Below are 20803 nucleotides of genomic sequence, written 5' to 3' on the forward strand. Positions count from 1 at the left end.
GTAAAAAGTTCCTGGCTTTCTTAATCTGTTGAAGTACTTTTGGTACCCAGATTATATACATGTATATGCTTCCCATATACTTTTTTTTTTCCTTCCAGGTCAGTTGAAATCTCCTTTGGAAGCTGGCCAGATCTCATCTGCACTAACTTGCCACTCCCTGGGGGATGGTTTGGGGGTTACAGACTTGGAGTTGAACTGCAAGTCAATGGGAGAAAACGCTATGAAAACAGAACCGGCTTCTCTTCTTGCTGAGTTTCAAGAGATTTCTACTGTGGCAGGTTCATATTCAGAGTTAACATAATTCTCTCCTAATATATACTTTTGATTGTGAAGTATAATTAATGGGTTTTTCTAACCTTTTATTAATATTCCCTTATTTTAATGTTATATCTTTTTATTTCTCATATTGGTAATTTGTGTTTTCTCTTTTCTTGATTAGTATGATTAGGGGTTATCAGTTTTGTTTGATAGTTTCAAAGAACCAACCTGTTTTTCTCTATTTGTCTTTTTAAGGTGTCATTGATTTCTGTTTTGACCTTAATTGTTTTCAGAGTTATACATTTTCCACTAAGCACTGCTTTGGCTGCATCCTACACATTTTTTATGTTCTATTTTCATTTTCATTCAATTCAGATATCTAGTGACTTATTTGTTTTCCATGGGTTACTTAGGGCATGCGTTTCATTTCTAAGTAATGGGGTTTTTTAAGAAACTTGCTGTTATTGATTTCTAATGTAATTCCATTGTGGTCAGAGAATGTACTCTGTCAATTTTGCTTCATGTATCTTGAAGTTCTGTTACTAGGTGCATACACATTAATAATTGTTATGTCCTCCTGATTAATTGCCCCCCGTGTAATATGAAATATCACTTTGTTTTTGATAATAGCATTTGACTTGAAGTTTGATATTAGTGCAGAGGTACTTACTGTATGCCTGGTATATTGAACACTTTCTGTTAACATAAGTGTGTTTTTAAATTCAAAGTGTGTCTTTTATAGTTAGAATATAGTCAAGTTTTGCTTTTAACTGCAATGTTTAGTCTATTTACATTAAGTATAATTTTTTAAAAAATATATATTTTATTGATTTTTTACAGAGAGGATGGGAGAGGGATAGAGAGTTAGGAACATTGATGAGAGAGAAGCATTGATCAGCTGCCTCCTGCACACACCCTACTGGGGATGTGCCTGCAACCAAGGTACATGCCCTTGACCGGAATTGAAACTGGGACCCTTCAGTCTCCAGGCCGATGCTCTATACACTGAGCCAAACCAGCTAGGGCTAAGTATAATTATTGATATGGTTGTTTTTAGTTCTACTATTGGCTTTTTATTTTCTGTTTATCCTCTCTGTTTTGTTCTTTTCTGTTTGTTTGTTTTTTAGGTTAATTGAATATTTTTTCAGAATTCCATTGTAATTTATCTATTAGCTTTCACTTCTTAGCATTTGTTTTAGAAGTTACTCTAGAGATTATGACATATATCCTTAACTTTTCACAATTTAATTAATATTGAATCACTTTATGTAAAATGTTGTATAGTTCCATTTACCCCCCTTTATGCTGTAGTTGTCATATGAATTTTATCTACACATACTACAAAATTCACAGTATAATTTTTGCTGTAAGCAATTATATATTTTAAAGAAGACAAACGAGATAGTCTTATTTATGTACATGGTTATTATTTTCAGTGTCTTTTTTTCTTCCTAATGATTTCTTTCAGCCTGAAAAATTTCCTTTAGTTTTTCTTGTAATACAGGTTTCCTGTTGACAGATTGTGTTGATTTTTGTTTATCTGAACATGACTTGATTTAACTTTCATTCTTGAAGGATATTTTCACTGGATATAAGATTGTGGGTTTACAGGTTTTTTTTGAAGTACTTTAAAGATGTTATTCATTGTCCTCTGGCCTGTATTATTTCTGACGGGCAGTTAGTGATCATTTATATCAATGTTTCCTTGTTTGTAATGTGCTGTTTCCTTTTTAGCTACTTTTAAGATTTTTCTCTTTATCTTTGTTTTTCAGCAGTTTGACTTGTTTAGATTTGTTTTATTTTTGTACTTTTTTTGTGTGTGTGTATTTTTTTTTTTTTTTAGCAGTTTGACTTGTTTAGGTTTGTTTTATTTTTGTACTCAACCTGCTTGACTTTCATTTGAGCCTGATCATCAAATTTGAGCCATTATTTTTATGAATATTTTTTTTTCTGTTATTCTCTCTGTCTTCTACCTTGTGAATTTACATTAGACTTTTGTAAATATGCTATGTTAGACCTGGTTAACGTAGCAGAATAGCTCTTTAAAAATAGTGTACTCAGGTATTTACTACTGGATCATCCATGGTTCTATAGGTTGGTCTTTTGTTCCATTGAGTCAGAGTGTTGTGTCTTAGTCTCATGGATGCAAGTGATCTTGCTTTTCTTGTTGAGTCTCCTCTCTGTGGCAGAGACCCTCTCCTCCCAGCCTAATTTTCTGTCATGTGGGGGAAATTACTAGAATTAATGTACAAATGAGGTGGAAATTTAATCTCAGAGCTTAGTTGTCTGCTTTGGTAGGGAGAGCTCTAGATGAATGGTCGCCAACCTTTTGGATCTCACAGACCACCAGTGGTCCGTGGACTAACGGTTGGTGACCACTGCTCTAGATGACAGCTATATATCCCTTATAACTCAGCAGACTAAGCTCTTAATTATGTTGCTTTAAAGGTGGAAATTGACAATGAATTATTTCTATACCACTAGAAAATAGGCTGTGTAGATGAGAGGAGTGAGGAGATTAGGTTAGAGGCTAAATCCAGTGCCTGTTTTTTTCTTGTTGTTAATCCTCACCCGAGGATATTTTTTCACTGATTTTTTTCTTTCTTTCTTTCTTTTTTTTTTTAGAGAAAGTGGAGGGGTGGAGGAATGGGGAGAGAGAGAAACATTGATGTGAGAGAGACACATTGATTGGTTGCCTCCCGCATATTTCCTGACCGGGGCCAGGGGTTGAACCTGCAGCCCAGGTATGTGCCCTGGGCCTGGAATCGAACCCGAGATACTTTTGTGCTTGGTCCGACACTCCAACCACTGAGCAACACTGGCCAGGGCCCAGAGCTTTTTTGAAGTTTACGTATTTTTTTAAATATATTTTTTATTGATTAAGATATTACATATGTGTCTTTATCCCCACGTTACCCCCCCCCCCCCCCCCCCGCTCATGCCCTCACCCCCCCTGTTGTCCGTGTCCATTGGTTAGGCCTATATGCTTGCATATAAGTCCTTTGGTTGAACTTTCCCCCTTCCCCCCACCCTCCCCTACCTTCCCTCCAAGGCCCGACAGTCCAATCAATGCCTCTCCGTCTCTGGATCAGTCCTTGTTCATCAGTTTATGTTGTTCATTATATTCCACAAATGAGTGAGATCCTGTGGTATTTATCCGCTCTCCAGTTCCATCCATGCTGTGGCAAATGGTAAGAGTTCCTTTTTCTTCTTCCTCTTCTTAAAGAATACCTTTCAGCATTTCATATAATGCTGGTTTGGTGGTGATGAACTCCTTTAGCTTTTTCTTATCTGTGAAGCTCTTTATCTGACCACCTATTCTGAATGATAGCTTTGCTGGGTAAAGTAATCTTGGTTGTAGGTTCTTGCTATTCATCACTTTGAATATATCTTGCCATTCTCTTCTGGCCTGCATGGTTTCTGTTGAGAAATCAGCTGACAGTCGTATGGGTACTCCCTTGTAGGTAACTGACTATCTTTCTCTTGCTGCTTTTAAGATTCTCTCTTTGTCTTTTGCTCTTGGCATTTTAATTATGATGTGTCTTGTGTGGTCCTCTTTGGGTTCCTTTTGTTTGGGGTTCTCTGCGCTTTCTGGACTTGTAAGTCTATTTCTTTCAGCAGGTAGGGGAAGTTTTCTGTCATTATTTCTTCAAATAGGTTTTCAGTATCTTGCCCTCTCTCTTCTTCTGGTACCCCTATAATTCTGATGTTGGTACGCTTGAAGCTGTCCAGAGGCTCCTCACACTATCTTCATATTTTTGGAATCTTTTTTCTTTTTCGGTTGGGTATTTTTTGTTTCTTTGTATTTCAAATCTTTGACTTGATTCTTGGGATCCTCTTGTCTGCTGTTGGATCTCTGTATATTATTCTTTATTTCAGTCAGTGTATGCTTAATTTCTCGTTGGTCTTTTTTCATATCCTTCAGGGTCTCACTAAATTTATCGGCGGTTTCCATAAAATTCTTGAAAAACCTTATAAACGTGGTTTTGAACTCTATATCCAGTCGTTTGCTGTCCTCCATTTCTGTCATTTGTGACCTGTTTCTTTGTCTCCGCATTTTGGCTGCTTCCCTGTGTTGGTAGAGTGGGTTTGTGTGCTAGGTGTCCTGTAGGGCCCAGTGGCTCAGCCTCCCCAGTTATCTGAGGTGGACACTCTTGGTGCACCCCCTTGTGGACTTTGTGCACAGTCTTGTTGTAGTTATGCCTTGATTGTTGTAGGATCACTGGGAGGAATTGACCTACAGGCCAATTGGCAGTGAGAATCAGCTGTGTCTGCAGTGGGAGAACTTCTGTGCTGAAGACACCCTTCTGGAGCAAGACTTGCTTCAGTGGGGCTTTGGTGCTCACTGAGTCTGCCCCCTGAGTGTGTCCCTTATGGATCTGAGGAGTTGTAATCTGGGTGGTCCCCCTCTGACAACTGGGTACACTGGCTCTTGGATCTGAGGAGGTGCTAATTTAGCCTCGTCCTGAGGTTACCCAGCAGGAGCTACGAAGAGAACTTCAGATTTCTCTTCCTTTTTTTGGAGTTTGGAGGTGCCCTGATGAGGCCCAGCTGTGAAGCAATGCAAGCTGCTGTGGGGCCTTGGGCCTTCTCTTGGAAGTTCTGGGTCTGTCTGGCCCAGCTGCAATTTTTTAGGTAATTTTCAGGTTGCAAAGGGCCGGGGCATTCATATGCAAAAGCCTCTGCCGCAGCCTGGGTGGGGCGGGGCCTCAGAGAATCAAAGGGCGGAGCAAGCAGCTATGGCAGATCTTCAGCCCTGCCCTAAGGGGCCGCGCGTCTCAGTGTCCCGGTAATTGCTGCAAGCACCTCTGAGGGAAAGCCGCCCTCAAGCTCCGAGTTCTGCCTGCTGCCAGACAGTCCAGTTTCTCCCAGTATGAGTCCTGGGTCCCCAGAGACTTCCCGGAACCAGAGTTCAGAGCAGTTGGGAGCTTGTGCCTCCCTCCCGATTCAAAAATACAGCCGCGTCCTCAGGTGCCAGCACCTTTCTGCATGCGCGAGCCTCCGTACCTCTGCACTTTACTTCCGCAGCTCCTCTGGCTCTCAGTGTGCTTTTCTTTCCTTCTAGTTGTAGAATTTCCACTCAGCCAGCCTTCCTGTAGTTCTGGATGATGTCTGTTTTGTCTTTTCGTTGTATTTTTGAAGTTGTTGTGGGAGGCAGCTATTTCCCGGTATTTACCTATGCCGCCATCTTAGTTTCTCCTGAAGTTTACGTATTTTGTGGGATCTTGGGCTACCTCTTTCCAATACACACACACACACACACACACACACACACAATATCTATCTTTGTTGGTTAATTTAGCAGTGTCTCTGGTTTGTGTAGAGAATAGAAATAAGGTAAAGTGAGGGTGGGACTGGTGAGTCTTTAGGAAAGGAAAATGGAAAGATTTTATATATTCTTTTGCTTTTTTAGATTGCACAGAGGATTCTCTAGGGAATGATACTAAAACCACTGCCCGTTTTTTAAAATTTGTTTTATTAATTTTTATTGATTTCAGAGAGGAGAGGAGAAGGAGAGAGAGAGAGAGATAGAAACATCAATGATGAGAGAGAATCATCATTCGGCTGTCTCCTATACGCCCCACATTGGGGATTGAGCCAGCAACTGGGGCTTATAGCCTGACCGGGAATCGAATCGTGACCTCCTGGTTCATAGGTCGACACTCAACCACTGAGTCACGCTGGCCAGGCCCCACTGTTTCCCAAGAGAATTTTTAGTAATGATAGAGGTCAGATTACCATGGGCTTGTGCTGGGAGGAATAAATGCAGCGTGGAACCTATTACTGAAGTAGGCTCTAAGCTTTTTGCTTTGATGACTTAAAAGCCAGAGGAGAAGAAGTTGAAATTGTTCCACTTGGGTAGGCATTTGTTTATGATGTTAAAACAAAAATTAGAATAGATGCCCTGAGAAGTTCATTCAGTTCAGATTATTCTCTAAATGTGGACCCCAGCCTATTGGGTATTCACAGATAGCCAGGACTATTTGAAAATGGGCTGCAGTCCATCATCATTATTTTTTTTTTTTTAATCCTCACCCAAGGATATTTTCTCAATTGATCTTTGGACAGAATGGAAGGAAGGGAGAAGGAAAGAAAGAGGAGAGAGAGAGAGAGAGGGAGAGAAACATCGATGTGAGAGAGACACATTGATTGGTTGTCTCCCACTCACGCCCCAACCCGGGCCAGTGATTGAGCATGCAACCGAGGTATAAGTCCTTGAGTGGGAATTGAACCAGAGACCCTTTCATCTGTGGGCCAATGCTCTAACCTTGAGCACCACCCAGGCCCTTTCATTTATTTTAGTCAACAAATATTTAGCAAGTGCCTACTAAGCTCTAGATTCTAGTCTAAGCTGTCTTATTTGTGAATATTCTACATGAAACACAAAATAAACAAGAGAGAAGATCTAGCAGAAATATAGGTTCAATCAATAATTTTTTTAAAAAGCTAACTCCATGTTAGAATTGAGACATTTTGCAATGTGGTTTAGATCAGCAATTTTCAACCTTTTTCATTTCATGGCATGCATAAACTAATTACTACGATCCCGCCACACACCAAAAAATATGTCTTTTGCCAATCTGATAGAAAATTTGTATAATTTTGATTTCTTCACACCGGATGGCTATTGTTGTGTTGGCTGTTGTCATTTTCTTATTTGAGAATCTAAGGTAAAAGAGTCAGTGCTACTGACTAAATAGTTTTAAAAGTTCTTGTGGCACACCAGTGTGCTGCTACGCACGAGTTGAAAATCACTGGAGTAGATCAATGATTCTAACCCCTGGAGTCTTGATGTGTTGTCAGTTATAAACTAAATAGGAAGTTATTTGTCATTAAAGTATCAAAAGTTATTTACTTTAAATTAACCAGTAATGTATATAATAGTTTTTTTCAAATTATTTATTTTTAAATTAACCAGGTCAGATTTAGTGTAATGCTATAGTGGTTTAGCTTTCATGCACTTGAGTAGGAGGGTCATAAGGTTACAGTCATTGTAGTTTGGGAAGTTGTGGTGTCTATGATCTACCATCAGACATATGCTCTGGTGAAAAATTGGTTGAGAATTCGTTTTTCCAGGGGTTAGAAATATGAGTGAGATATCTGGACAGTCCCCTTCTATGTTTCTCAGTCCAGAGGAATGAATAAAACTGCAGGAATCAGTAACACAGGAGAGAAAGTAAAATGGTGTTATGAGCAATACTTAGAAGACTGACAATGATAATATCTGTCTGAAAGTTGAACTCAGGACTCACTTGTTGAGCCCTTACTATATGCCCAGGAGCTCTGCTAACTGTCGAGTATACAAAGATGAATGGGTGCTCTTGGTCTTAGTATTCATTAAGTACTATTTGGATATAACTTTGGGAGAGAGATGATATTTAGGTTGATGCTTTGGAGACAGGTGGAAGAAGGTAGCACTTGCACAAGGCCTTGAGGGATGAATAGCAGTTAGGCATTTGAAGGTGGACATGGAGCAGCGTCAACAGCATAATCATAGGTTTTTTTCTGAGACTGTCAAGTGTGCTTTCTGACTTAATTGCAGGCTTCCTGAAGTGAGTTAAGCTGAGCAGGTAAGTTACTGCCAAACTGAGGTCAGTTGCTTTGAGGAGTTTTTGGAACTACTGAAAATGCAGGATAGGAGAATAGCCCTGAAATGTTCACATAGCTCTCTTGTGTTGATAAGGTTGCTTTAGTCCTAAGTAGCTATTCTGTGGCCTTAAGGTATTTTAAAGTATTTTTTTTTCTGAATTGTTTGAAAATAAGTTGCAGATTTTTTTACCCTTAAATACTTTGGTGTATATTTCCTGAAAGCAAGGACATTCTTACCCTGGCTGGGTAGCTCAGTCGGTTAGTGCAGCAGTTCTCAACCTGTGGGTCGCGACCCCTTTGGTGGTCGAATGACCCTTTCACAGGGGTCGCCTAAGACCATCCTGCATATCGGATATTTACATTATGATTCATAACAGTAGCAACATTACAGTTATGAAGTAGCAACGAAAATAATTTTATGGTTGGGTCACAACATGAGGAACTGTATTTAAAGGGCCAGAAGGTTGAGAACCACTGTGTTAATGCATTGTCCTGATATGCTAAGGTTGCGGGTTCAATCCCCAGTCAGGGCACATACAAGAATCAACCTGTGACTGCAGAAATAAGTGGAACGAATCGATGTTTCTCTCCCCCCTCCCCCCTTTCCTTTCCCTTCCCCTCTCTCTCTTAAGTCAATAAAATAAAAAATTAAAGAAGAGGCATTCTCTTATATTACCACAGTGTAATTACCAAAATCAGGACCTTATTTAAACATGGCCAGTGATTTTACTGTTATCTTTACCTCATTTATGGGAGTGGTCTTATCTTCATTTAGTTACTCTTTTGATAACTTGTTTTTTTTTTATATATTGATAAATTTGAAAAGAAATCCAGAAAAGTACAAGAATGTAAAACTTAACATTTATGTCTCCTACTGCCCAGAACTATTGGTATTTGGCCATGAGGTCCTTTTGCTGACCTGCATTGGGTCTGCTTTTTCTGGCCACTTACTACCTCTCCAACTTCATCTTTCCTCATTCTCCTTCTTACTGATTCTGCCCCAGCCACATAGCCTCCTTGCCATTCTGCAAGTACAGTAGTTACACTCTCACCTTTTATTCAGCACACTTTTATTGAATTCCTCTTCTTCCCAACCAGAGCAAATAGATCCGTTGGAAGAGTAATTTCATCAGCTAGGTAGTTAGTAATATTTAATTCATTGGCTCATTCAACAATTACTTGAGCAGCATTTCTTATATACTAGAACTTTGAGGGGGGAGAGGAAAGCTGGAGGGGGTTAGGAAAACACACAAAATGAATAACTTATCTTCTTGACACCAAGGAGGCACTTATAAGACTGGATTGTCCTTGGTACTTCTAGTTGGTAAATGGTGAATAGCATTATTGGTTGTTCATTGCCCAGCTTAAATATTTCTAATCTGCCATAATGTTGACAACTATTTTTTCCAAACATTATTTAAAGTTAGCCCTATTTTTTGATGCTGTGATTCTTTTTCCAAGATTTCTGTTGGATATGGGAATTTAAAACTCAATATATATTGCCAGATAAAGAATGTTTTGAAAATGTAAAAAAGTACTTTAATATGTTTTCTAAGGTTTTAAAGGGAAATCGCTTGTTTCTCATTAATTTTCATCATTGAAAAACATAACAGAATTTAAGGTCATCCCAGACTATGTGGATGTAGTATGGCCATCATTTTTGAGTCATAGGAAGACAACAATGAAAGATTTTGTTTAATGTTAATTTTAAAAAATATTTTTTGTATTGATTTCAGAGAGGAAGGGAGAGGGAGAGAGAGATAGGAACATCAATATGAGAGAGAATCATTGGTCGGCTGCCTCCTGCACGCCCCACACGGGATCAATCCCGCAACCTGGGCATGTGCTCTTGGCTGGAATCGAAACCTGGGACCCTTTAGTCCCCAGGCTGATGCTCTATCCACTGAGTTAAACCGGTTAGGCCGGGCAATACTAATTCTTTATAAGTACTAGTTCTTGATGAATTTTCACAACTACTCTCTGAATTAAGGCTTCTGGGACCTCTATTTTATTTTATTTATTTTTTGTGCCCTCCTCTTCCTCCAGGACTGTTATTTATTTTTTTTGTGCCTCCTCCTTTTTGTGCCTTCTCCTCCCCCCGCCCCCCATTTATTACTGAGAGGAATATAGATGCCCCCCTTTTTGGGACCCCTAAAGGGTCATTTTGCTGTTTGTTTTTTTCTATAAATTTCAAAGCCAGTACATGCTAGGAAAAATTAAAACCAACTGCAAGAAAAAAGAAAGTCCCCCCTTTATAGCCCTCTCACCCTAGGACTATATTACAATTTGGAGTGTGGTTTTCCATCCTTCCAGATGTGGTTCTGTGCACGTATCAACACACTTATAGCTTTTAAAAAACACAATAATAGACTCATATTCTTACATTACTCAGTGGCTTGCCATTTTCATTTGTTATTCTTCCATGTTAGTTCATAACTTCTTTCACAATTGCATGTAATTTATTTTATTGTGTGGTATTCCAAAAATGTATTTAACTTACCTATCCTCTGCTGAAAGACATTTAAGTTATTTCTAATTTTTCACTATTAAGTCTCCCTTATTTATAGGCAAAGAGCCTAATATTTACCAAGGAGTGACTTAGCCAGAGTTGTACACTTCCTAAATGGCTGGTGTGGTGATGCATGGTCTCTGACCCCCATCTCCCAAATGAGTGCCTAATGCCATCTGATGAGATGCTGGGTGCTGTGTAAATCAAGTTCCTGCCTGAGGGAATTTGTATAGTATGTGATGCTCTTAGGGAAGTTGTACAGCATGTGATATCCTCCCACTGCTCTTTGAAGCAGTGTGTCCACTCTGAGTAAGAAGCTTATTAGTAGGGTGGCCAGTCTTGAAGAGCAGTGTGTGGTACAAGTGATGTCAGCTCCAGACATGGTGGTGTCTTTGAAATTCTTTCATTTGAGGGGGGGAGGAATTTTTAAATTTGATCTGGAAAGTGAATGGTGTTACTGGTGTTCCTTTTGGAACAGGGCTTAGTGGTGAGTACAGGATGATCCAAAAAGATGGCTGGGAGAGAAGGGGGGGTTATTGAAAACTCATTCACCAGGAATGTGTTATGTAAGTAAGCAGGAAGGAGGGCAGTATCATCATCAGGAACATCTAGCAAGGCCCCTTGAGGCCAGCATACTGCTGTATTAGTCATTGTTTAGTAATTTCTATCCTGAGCTAGTGCCAGTCTTGAAATTTCTAACCTGTGATGGAGTCATGATTGAGAAATCAGTATGAAGGAGGTTCTTGGGCAGCAGGAGGAGGAGCTGGGGAAGGCAAGTCTAGTCCAAAGCAGGAGAAGATTAACTGCTCCAAAAGCAGCTCTGGCATTTGGGGCAGCTTTGCCATCTTGTGGAATGAATGTTCAGTGATTTTTGTGAGGGCTTAGTGCAGAGATTTGCAGTCCAGGGGATAGGCTTGGCAAGATCGCTTTCCTCCTATTTACATATTCTGTGGCCTCAAATTTTTTCCTGCATGTATGTTTTCCCTGCATATACTTTTAAGAAGTTTTTATTTAGGAATAATTTCAGATACATCAAAGTTGTAAGCATAGCACAGAGAATCCCTGCATACCTGGGGATACTGAGGTTGGTTACAGGCCACTATAGTAAAGCAAGTCAAGCAATAAAGGGAGTTGTAATCTTCTTGTGGAGAATCTTGCCTTCAGTTTGTGAGAAACACAACACTCTCGAAACTGAATAAAGCAAAGCTCAGTAAGACGAGGTATGTGTCTATATATCCTCAATCAAATTCCCTACTTGTTAGCAATTTACCATGTTTGCTTTATTATCATTTTTGTTTTTTTCTTCCCACTTTTAAAAAAAGTCTTTATTGTTGAAAGTATTACATATGTCCCCTTTCCCCCCATTGACCTCTTCTAGCCTGCCCCTGCCCCAGGCCTTTACCACCCTATTCTGTTCTTTAAAGTATTTTTTCTGAATTGTTCACAAACAAGTTGCAGACCTTTACCCCTGAATACCTTAGTACATATTTCCTAAAAAATAAGAATGTTCTCTTACATTACCACCATATAATTATCAAAATCAGGACCTTGTTCCAACTTTATCAGTTGTCACAATAATGCCCTTTATAGCAGAAGTGGGAAAAACACTTTTTTTTCTTCTGGTCAGGATCTAATCCTGGATGACACATTGTATTTAATTGTCATTTTTTAAAGTCTCCTTTTATCTGAAACAATTCTTCAGTCTTTCATGACCTTGACATTTCTGAAGAATATGCTGTTCCTCAATTTGGGATTTTCTGATTTATCCTCATGATTAGGTTTAGGTCAGCGGTTGCCAACCAGTAGTCCGAGAGGTCCGAAAGGTTGGCGACTGCTGGTTTAAGGAAACGTTTGGAGCAGCGGTCGCCAACCGGTGGTCTGCAGACCACTGGTGGTCTGTGAGGTCCAAAAGGTTGGCGACCGCCAGTTTAGGTTATTCACTTTCAGCAGGATACCATGTAAGTAACATGTCCTTTTCAAGTGTGTTGTATCAGGAGGCACATGGTATCTGTTTGTCCTATTTATTGGTGATGTTAACCTTGATCACTTGTGTAAAGTAGTAGGTATACAGGTTTCTCTACTATAAATCTATTATTTTTTCCTCTACAATTAAAATTTTTCTTTGAGACTTTGTAAATATCTCCTTTCTTTATTAAATGTTCACCTACTATTTTAGCATTTATTGATATTTCTTGCTTGAAACAACTTTAACTATGATGGCTGCGACATGGTGATTTCCAACTCTCATCATTACTTCTACATTTATTAGTTTGTAGTGTATTGTAAGGAAGAGCTTTCCCTTCTTTTTTATTTGTTGTATTTATTAATATCCACATGGACTGTTAGATTCCTACTTTGTTCTATGGGCTGTAATCTGTTTCTATCATTACTTATTTTAATAACCCATATTGCCTTATATTTGGCCAGTGGGAGCCCTTCAAACTTGTTCCTGTTTCTTCTCTTCTTTGAGCATTTATTTTCTTGCATAACAAGTTGTTTAAAACTCATCTTGTAACTTATCCAACCCTGGATTCAGCTATTTCTCCAAGAAGTTCTGTTTCTTTTAAATGAAGAATTTTGAAACCAAGATATGGGCGCTGTGTGTGTTCATTGTTCCTAGGGTAAACAGAGAAAATGTGCAAGTTCCTCTTTATCATCTGCCTTCCTAGCCCAAGCCTCTCTCCAGAGGTAACCAATATCAACAGTTAGATTTCTATCCTTCTGGTTTCCTTTCTGTGCATTTTTATATCTTTCTCTCCTCTCACCGCGCCCCCGCACCCCCTTCTCCCCAACCACCCATGGAGTTGTATACTGGGCAACTTCCTGTTTTCACTTAATATATCTTGAGATCACTCATATCAGTAAGTACAGAGTTACTTCATTCTTTTAAGTGGCTGATTAGAATTACATAATTCCGACTTCTCTTTTAACTGCTTCTCTGTGAACATTTTTGGATTATTTTCCTTTTTTTAAAAAAATATTTTTATTGATTTTAGCGAGGAAGGGAGAGGGAGAGAGGGATAGAAACATCAATGAGAGAGTCACGCCCTCTACTGAGGATCAAGCCCGCAACCCAGGCATGTGCTCTTGACCGGAATCGAACCCGGGACCCTTCATTCCATAGGCTGATGGTCTATCCACTGAACCAAACCAGCTAGGGCTGGATTATTTTCTTTAAGCATTTGACTGGACTTGCTGTGAATATTTAAATCTGTTCATGTTTTTCATTTATTGCTTTTGTTATTTCAAAGCTGAGAAAGTTATTCCTTCACAGACCTGAAAAATGTTTTATTCATTATAGTATTTGAAGTACATGTCAAAACAGTTTTAACCACTGGGTTCACATGGTATCATTGCTGACTAGAATACCAACTGTATTAGAGGTTAGTGTTGAGCAAACACAAAACAATGAGAAGTGGCCCTTATCCTCTGGCTGGAGAAGTGGCATATAATAGGATCCAAGAGCATATCCAAGGTGTTAAAGATGGAGTGCAGCAGATAAGTCATTTGTGCCAAGAGTTGATGGCATGTGATCCCTGAGAGCCAGGGCCACCTTGATGCCTTTCTGCATGTGGAGTGAGCTGGGTCTGGATGGACGTGAAGACTTGGCTGAGCTAGGGAAGAATGGCAGGGAGGGGGCACAGCATGAGCAGAACTATGAGCTGTGGGAATATGAAGCAGTTGCTGGGGCTAGCAATGGGCTGGGGCAGATGCTGAGGCCTGATTGTGGATTAATGGGAGATGAGTTTAGAAAGCAAGACGGTACTTCGATTGACATAGGATTAGAATGCAGACAGACTATTACCAATCAGACTGAATATCACCATCATAGTTATCTAATTGTGAGGTTTTGCGGTACTAGCAATGAATATACAAAAAAGGGTGTGTGTATAAATAGGACATTTATTTCTAAGCCAAATTTCAAGAAACATAGTTTCAAAACCCTTTTTAGTATAAAAGTAATGTATGCTTATTGAAAAAGGGAAAATATAAAGCATTACCCAAGTATATGGAAAATGAGAGGGCTTCCAATCCTACTGTTAGGACTGAAGGACCGGAACGACCGGTCAATAGTTGCTATGATGAGCACTAATTACCAGGGGCCAGACACTCAATGCAGGAGCTGCCCCCTGGTGGTCAGTGCGCTTCCACAGCCAACCTTCCATGGTGCCCCTCCACCCTCTCGCCCCCCAGCTAGCCAACCTCCTGCAGTCCCTCCCCCCTACCGGCCGGCCCCCCAGATAGGCCTCGATCTTTGGCCAGGCCAAGTGACCCCACCCATGCATGAATTCGTGCACTGGGTCTCTAGTTTAACAATATTACAGTAAGTATAATGGCTTAAAACATTTATCTTCTCAGTTTCTATGGGTGAGGAGATCAGGCACAGCTTAACTGGATCCTCTGCAAGGCTGTAATCAAGGGGTTGGCCAGGGCTCTGTTCTCATATGAAAATTCTGTTGGGGAAAGATCTGCTTCCAGGCTCACATGGTTGTTGGCAGCATTCAGTTGCTTGCAGGAAGTCAGACTGAGGGCTACAGTTTTTTGCTGGCACTCTCAATTCCTTGTCACATGGGCCTCTTCATAGAATAACTCACAACATAACAGCTTGTTTCATCCAGTTAGCAAGAAAGTGTATACCTACTAGTAAGATGGATGCTACAATCTTACATAACAATCATGAAAGTGACACACTGTCACCGTTGCCTTATTTTATTAGAGGCAAACTACCAGTCAGTCCTTCCTACACTCAGAGTGAGGGGATTTATACATGGATGTGAATACCAAAAGGCAGGGATTATTAGGAGACATAGTCTATCCTCCACAGTCACCACCAAAAAAAGCAAAAATAAAAGGGAAGAAAACATTTCTCAGGGTTACTATTCTTAAAATGAAATTTAAACCTGTGTATTACTTTTCTCTGTATAGTAGTAATTTGGAATAATAAAGAGCAAAGGGTGATTGTTTGGATTTTGGGCCTGGGAGCCAGAGAGAGCTCTATGTATTGCCAAACAAAAATATGTTAAATATGAGGAAGAATACAGAGCATTTAAATGGTAATACGGTAAGCATTTGCAAATACTGATTTCCATATTGCTTTCTAAAACAGGAATAAATTGTTTTCTACTCCAAGAGTAATTTGATTACCCCTAGTTTTTGAACCAGGCTTCCATAAGAATTTAACATCTGTATTTTCTGCCCTGTGTCCTAGTAACTGCTTCCATGTTGACAAGGACCATAGTATCTCAAAAGTGGATGATGTCCCTTAACTGGTGCCACCAGTGACACATGTTCCAAATGAACTTCCTCCCCTTGAGAAATACATACCTGTGAGTGACACTCTGGACTTACATATACAGTGGCCAGCAGGCCCTTTTGGCAGCCAGTGGCTCTCCCAGTTTCTTGACTATGCTTCCATCACTCTGTTTGTTTTGTCACAGGAACACCTTTCTGGGGAGGAGCATAATGTGAAAATGTAAAAGAATTTTGTTGCTTTTTCTACTGTGAAAATAATATGGCCATTATAAACACATTAGAAAACATGGAGAAGTAGAGTTCTCTGGGGTCTCTTTTATAAGGGTACTAATCCCATTTATAACCTAATCACCTTTCAAAAGTCCCTTCTCCAAATACCATATTTGGGATTAGGCTTCAACATATAAATTTTGGGAATCGATAGTATCATCATACCAGGTATATCTTTATTTCAGTAGATAGTTTGACCACATCTCTTTTGAAATCTGTCTGTATACAAGGAGGAAATAGATATATGAATGTGTTGATGATCTGCATAGATGAAATTGAATTGGCTCAGGCAACTCTGCCTACAGTGTAGATTAATTGATTAGTGTCAGCCTAAAGTCTATTCCAAAGGCAGTCCTCAGCTTTGTCCTACTGGATCTTTATCAACAACTTGGCAAAACACCTAAGAATGTTTGGGATTACAGAATCAAGGGTTATAAAATAATCGGATGGAGTTAAATACGGGTAAAAATAACTTCTAATATATAGTTTGACAAAACTATTTGGGGAACATGGAAATACACTTTAATTCATGTTTTAAGAAGACAACACAAAGTTCAGAGTTTTAATGGCCTAAGCTTGGTACTCCTTAGCATTGTATAATGTGATTATTATTATTTTTTTTATCTTTGGCTGCATTTGTAAAAGTAAAATGTCCTAAAAGGTGGAGATTATAATCCCACTGGTTTATAGCGGGTATTGGATTTCACATTTTTAGAAGAATGTAGACAAAACTGATAATTATAGTTATCAACCAAATAAAACATCCCTCTGACCAGCACTCACAAACTCTGGCTGGGAGACACATCATCCTAGTAAGCACTCAGTTTTGTCTACATTCTTCTAAAAATGTGAAATCCAATACCTGCTATAAACCAGTGAGATTATAATCCCCACCTTTTAGGACATTTTACTTTTACAAATGCAGCCAAAGATAAAAAATAATAATAATCACATTATACAATGTTTCCAGCTATGTTCCATAAATGACAAGCTTATTTTCTAAGATGTATTTTATATTAGAAACTAGAGGCCTGGCGCACAAAATTGTACACAGGTGGGGTCCCTCAGCCTGGCCCATGATCAGGGCCGATTGGGGCCTTCTCGCCCAGTCCCAATTGGGGCTGATCCCCAGGGGGAGGAACTGCAGGAGGTTGGCCAAACCCAAGAGGTTGGCTGTGGGAGCGCACTGACCACCATGGGGTAGCTCCTGCATCGAGCGTTTGCCCCCTGATGGTTAGTGCGCATCATAGTGACTGGTGGACCCGTCGTTCGGTTGACTGTTCGTAACGATCTCTTAGGCTTTTATATATATATAGATGGCCTGCTTTGGGCCAAGTACGTGCTATCTATAGTCCTCTCTCTAGCTCTTTGAAATAGGTGTTGTTATTACCTTTATAGATCAGAAATTGAATAATCAGAATATTTTAAAAATGTACTCAGCTTATTTATACAACCAATGAAGGGTAAAGTTGACTTTAAAATTGGCCATTTCCATTATATAGCATCTTGCATGAGCATGCACTGAAGGTGGGAGTGGTAGTGACTTCTGTTCTTCTGCCTATGAGCAGGTTAATTCCTGAAAGGCTATTCATAAGTTACATTTGTTCATAACCTCAAAATAGTACTCTGTAGTAATAAGACACTGAAATGCCAGATACTTTTCTAGGATCTTTGCATGTAATTTATTTAATTCTCACAACTCAGTGAAATTATCATTATTATCTCCATCCTGCACATGAGGAAACTGAAGGAGGAATAAGTAGAAGACTCAGGATTTGAACCAGGTGTCCAGCTGCAGAGCCCACTTTTTTTAAAATTCTCACCCGAGAATATTTTTTCCATTGATTTTCAGACAGAGTGGAGGGGGGGTGGGCGTAGAAAGAGAAAGAAAGAACATGGACGTGAGAGAGACACATCGATTGGTTGCCTCCTGCAAGCACCCCAACCAGGGATGGAGAGTGAACCTGCAACTGAGGTATGTGCCCTTGACCAGAAATCGAACCCCCAACCCTTCAGTCTTTGGGCTGATTCTCTAACCACTGACCATATGTTTTTATTGATTTCAGAGAGGAAGGGAGAAGGAGAGAGAGATAGAAACATCAATGATGAGAGAGAATCATTGATCGGGTGCCTCCTGCATGCCCCTTACAGGGGGTTGAGCCCACAACTTGGACGTGTGCCCTGACCGGGAATCGAACTGTGACCTCCTGGTTCGTAGGTTGACTCTTAACCACTGAGCACACCGGCTGGGCTATATATATATTTTTAAATATGTTTTTATTGACTTTTTAGAGAGAGAGGAAGGGAGAGGGATAGAGAGATAGAAACTGAGAAACATCAATCAGCTGCCTCCTACACGTTCCCTACTGGGGATCTAGCCCACAACCTGGGCATGTGCCCTGACTGGAATCAAACCAGGGACCTCTTGGTTCCTGGGTTGAAGCTCAACCACTGAGCAACACAGGCTGGGCAGTAACTTTTTATAAAATTGGTTCAAAGTTCTTATTTTCAACTCTTTTCATATATAGACTAACATTTTAATTTAAAAATTATTTTATTTACGTATAATTAGTATATTATTAGTTTAGGTGTTGAATATTGTGATTTGACATTTTATGCCTTGCAATGTGATCATTCCACTAATTCTAGTAATCATCTGTCACTGCAAACCTAAGACTATATTATAGGCTATATTCTCCTTTACCTTTTACACTCATCCCCATCTTCTTCCCTCTGGCAATTATCCCTTTGCTCTCTGTTTCTCTGTGTCTGTTTTTGTTTTGTTTTGTTTATTTTTATTTTTAAGATTTGTATTAAGTGAAACTACAGTATTTATCTTCCCACTGACTTATTTCACTTGGCATAATACCCTGTAGGTCCATCCATCCATCTTGTTGCAAATAGTAAGATTTCATTCTTTATTGTGTAATATTTCATTGTTTATATATACCACACCTACTTTATCCATTCATTATATTGATGGACACCTAGGTTGCTTCCATATCTTGGCTGTTGCTGCAATGAAAATAGGGGTGCATATATTTTTTGAAATTAGGGTTTTTTCATTTTATTCAGATAAATACCCAAATGTGGAATTGCTGGGTCATATGGTAGATCTATTTTTAGTATTTTGAGGAACTTTATACTGTTTTCCATAGTGGCTGCACTAATTTGCAGTCCTATTAACAGTACACAAGGGTTCCCTTTTCTCCACATCCTCGCCAAAACATTATTTGTTGATTTTTTTTTTTTTAATGACAGCCATTCTTTCTAGTGGGAGGTGTTATCATTTGCATTTCCCTGATGATCAGTGATGTTGAGCATCTTTTCATATGTCTGTTGGCCATCTGTATGTCTTCTTTGGAGAAATGTCCCTCTTTTCATGTCCTCTCTTCACTTTTGGATTGGATTGTTCATTTTATTTTTTGATATTGAGTTATATGAGTTCCTTAAATAGTTTGGATAGCAACCCCTTATTGGATATATCATTTACAAATATATTCTTCTATTTAGTAGATCCTCTTTTGTTTTGTTGATGGTTTCCTTTGCTGAGGAGAAACTTTGTATTTCATGAAGTTCCATTTGATTATTTTTGCCTTTGTTTTTCTTTTTTGGGGGGACATAGCCAAAAACATATTACTCAGACTGATGTCAAATAGTTTGCTCCTATGTTTTCTTCTAGGAGTTTTATGGTTTCAGGCCTTACATTTAAGTCTAATCCATTTTGAGTTTATTTTTGTATCTATATATATAAAAGCCTAAGCGACCATTACGACTGGTCGACTGGTCGCTATGATGTGCACTGACCACCAGGGGGCAGACACTCAATGCAGGAACTGCCCCCTAGTGGTCAGTGAGCTCCCACAGTGGGAGCGCCACTAAGCCAGAAGCCGGGCTCATTGCTGACGAGTGCAGCTGTGGCAGCAGGAGCCTCTCTTGTCTCCGCGGCAGTGCTTCTGTGTGGTGGTGGTGGCTGGCACAGTGGGGCCATGATGAGCGGGAGTGGCATGGTGCCTGGCCCTGGCTTGGTCTCCTCCCCAGCCGCCTGCCACTTGGCACACTGCTACATCCCTCAGGGGATGTCAGACTGCTGGTTTAGGTTCGGCCTGCGGGGATCAGGCCTAAACTGGCTGTCCGACATCCCCCTACGGGTCCTGGATTGCTAGAGGCCTCTAGTATGGTATAAGAGAGTGGTCCAGTTTCTTTCTTTTTTTTATGTATCTGTCCAGTTTTCCCAGCACCACTTGCTGAAGATCCTTTTCAATTCTTAAAATTTTCTTAAATTCAAAGATGTTTGTATTTTAGCATTCTTCTTTTTTTTAAAGCATTCTTCTTTTGCATTATAAGTAAGTTTTCACAAATGTGGGCTTCAAATGCAAGTCAAAGGATGGTTGCATTTACTTGAACTTGACTGCTCTAGTCCTCAGGTGGGACAGTCAGTAATGTTCTCTGATCTCAGACCTTAACTTTGTTTCCATAGTGGTAAATGGAGCTGTCTGGAATGATTTTTTAAATACTGTCAAATAGAAAAGGAATTACTAGGCTGACCTATATGAAATGGCCAATATTAGCCTTTTTTTTTTTTAGTATATTACCCTTTTATTAGTATAGATCAGGGGTCCTCAAACTACAGCCCACGGGCCACATGTAAATACAAATATTGTATTTGTTCCCGTTTTGTTTTTTTACTTCAAAATAAGATATGTGCAGTGTGCATAGGAATTTGTTCATAGTTTTTTTTAAACTATAGTCCGGCCCTCCAGCGGTCTGAGGGACAGTGAACTGGCCCCCTGTTTAAAAAGTTTGAGGACCCCTGGTATAGATAGTATAATAAGAGTATTTTTGTTAATAACTTCATCAAAATAATTCAAAACCACATTTTTTGTCTTCTAAAATAATTTTTTTCTCTTTTGGTTTTGTTGT

At 39.5% G+C, this 20803-nt stretch overlaps 1 protein-coding gene across 4 annotated transcripts in view; it reads left to right on the top strand.

The window, feature by feature from the left end:
* The window catches only part of PHF20 (PHD finger protein 20), a 135539-nt gene that overhangs the window by 68798 nt on the left and 45938 nt on the right, over positions 1–20803 (top strand). For 3 of the 4 annotated variants that reach the window (XM_059706032.1, XM_059706035.1, XM_059706033.1), the window contains one exon: positions 99–278. The exons of the other annotated variant lie outside the window; for it this stretch is intronic. In XM_059706032.1, the coding sequence (XP_059562015.1) occupies positions 99–278 (180 nt within the window). The remainder of the gene's footprint in view (positions 1–98; positions 279–20803) is intronic. 4 annotated transcript variants of the gene reach the window in all.

This window comes from Myotis daubentonii, chromosome 8, assembly GCF_963259705.1.
Source record: "Myotis daubentonii chromosome 8, mMyoDau2.1, whole genome shotgun sequence".
In the NCBI taxonomy this organism is placed as follows: Eukaryota; Metazoa; Chordata; class Mammalia; order Chiroptera; family Vespertilionidae; genus Myotis; species Myotis daubentonii.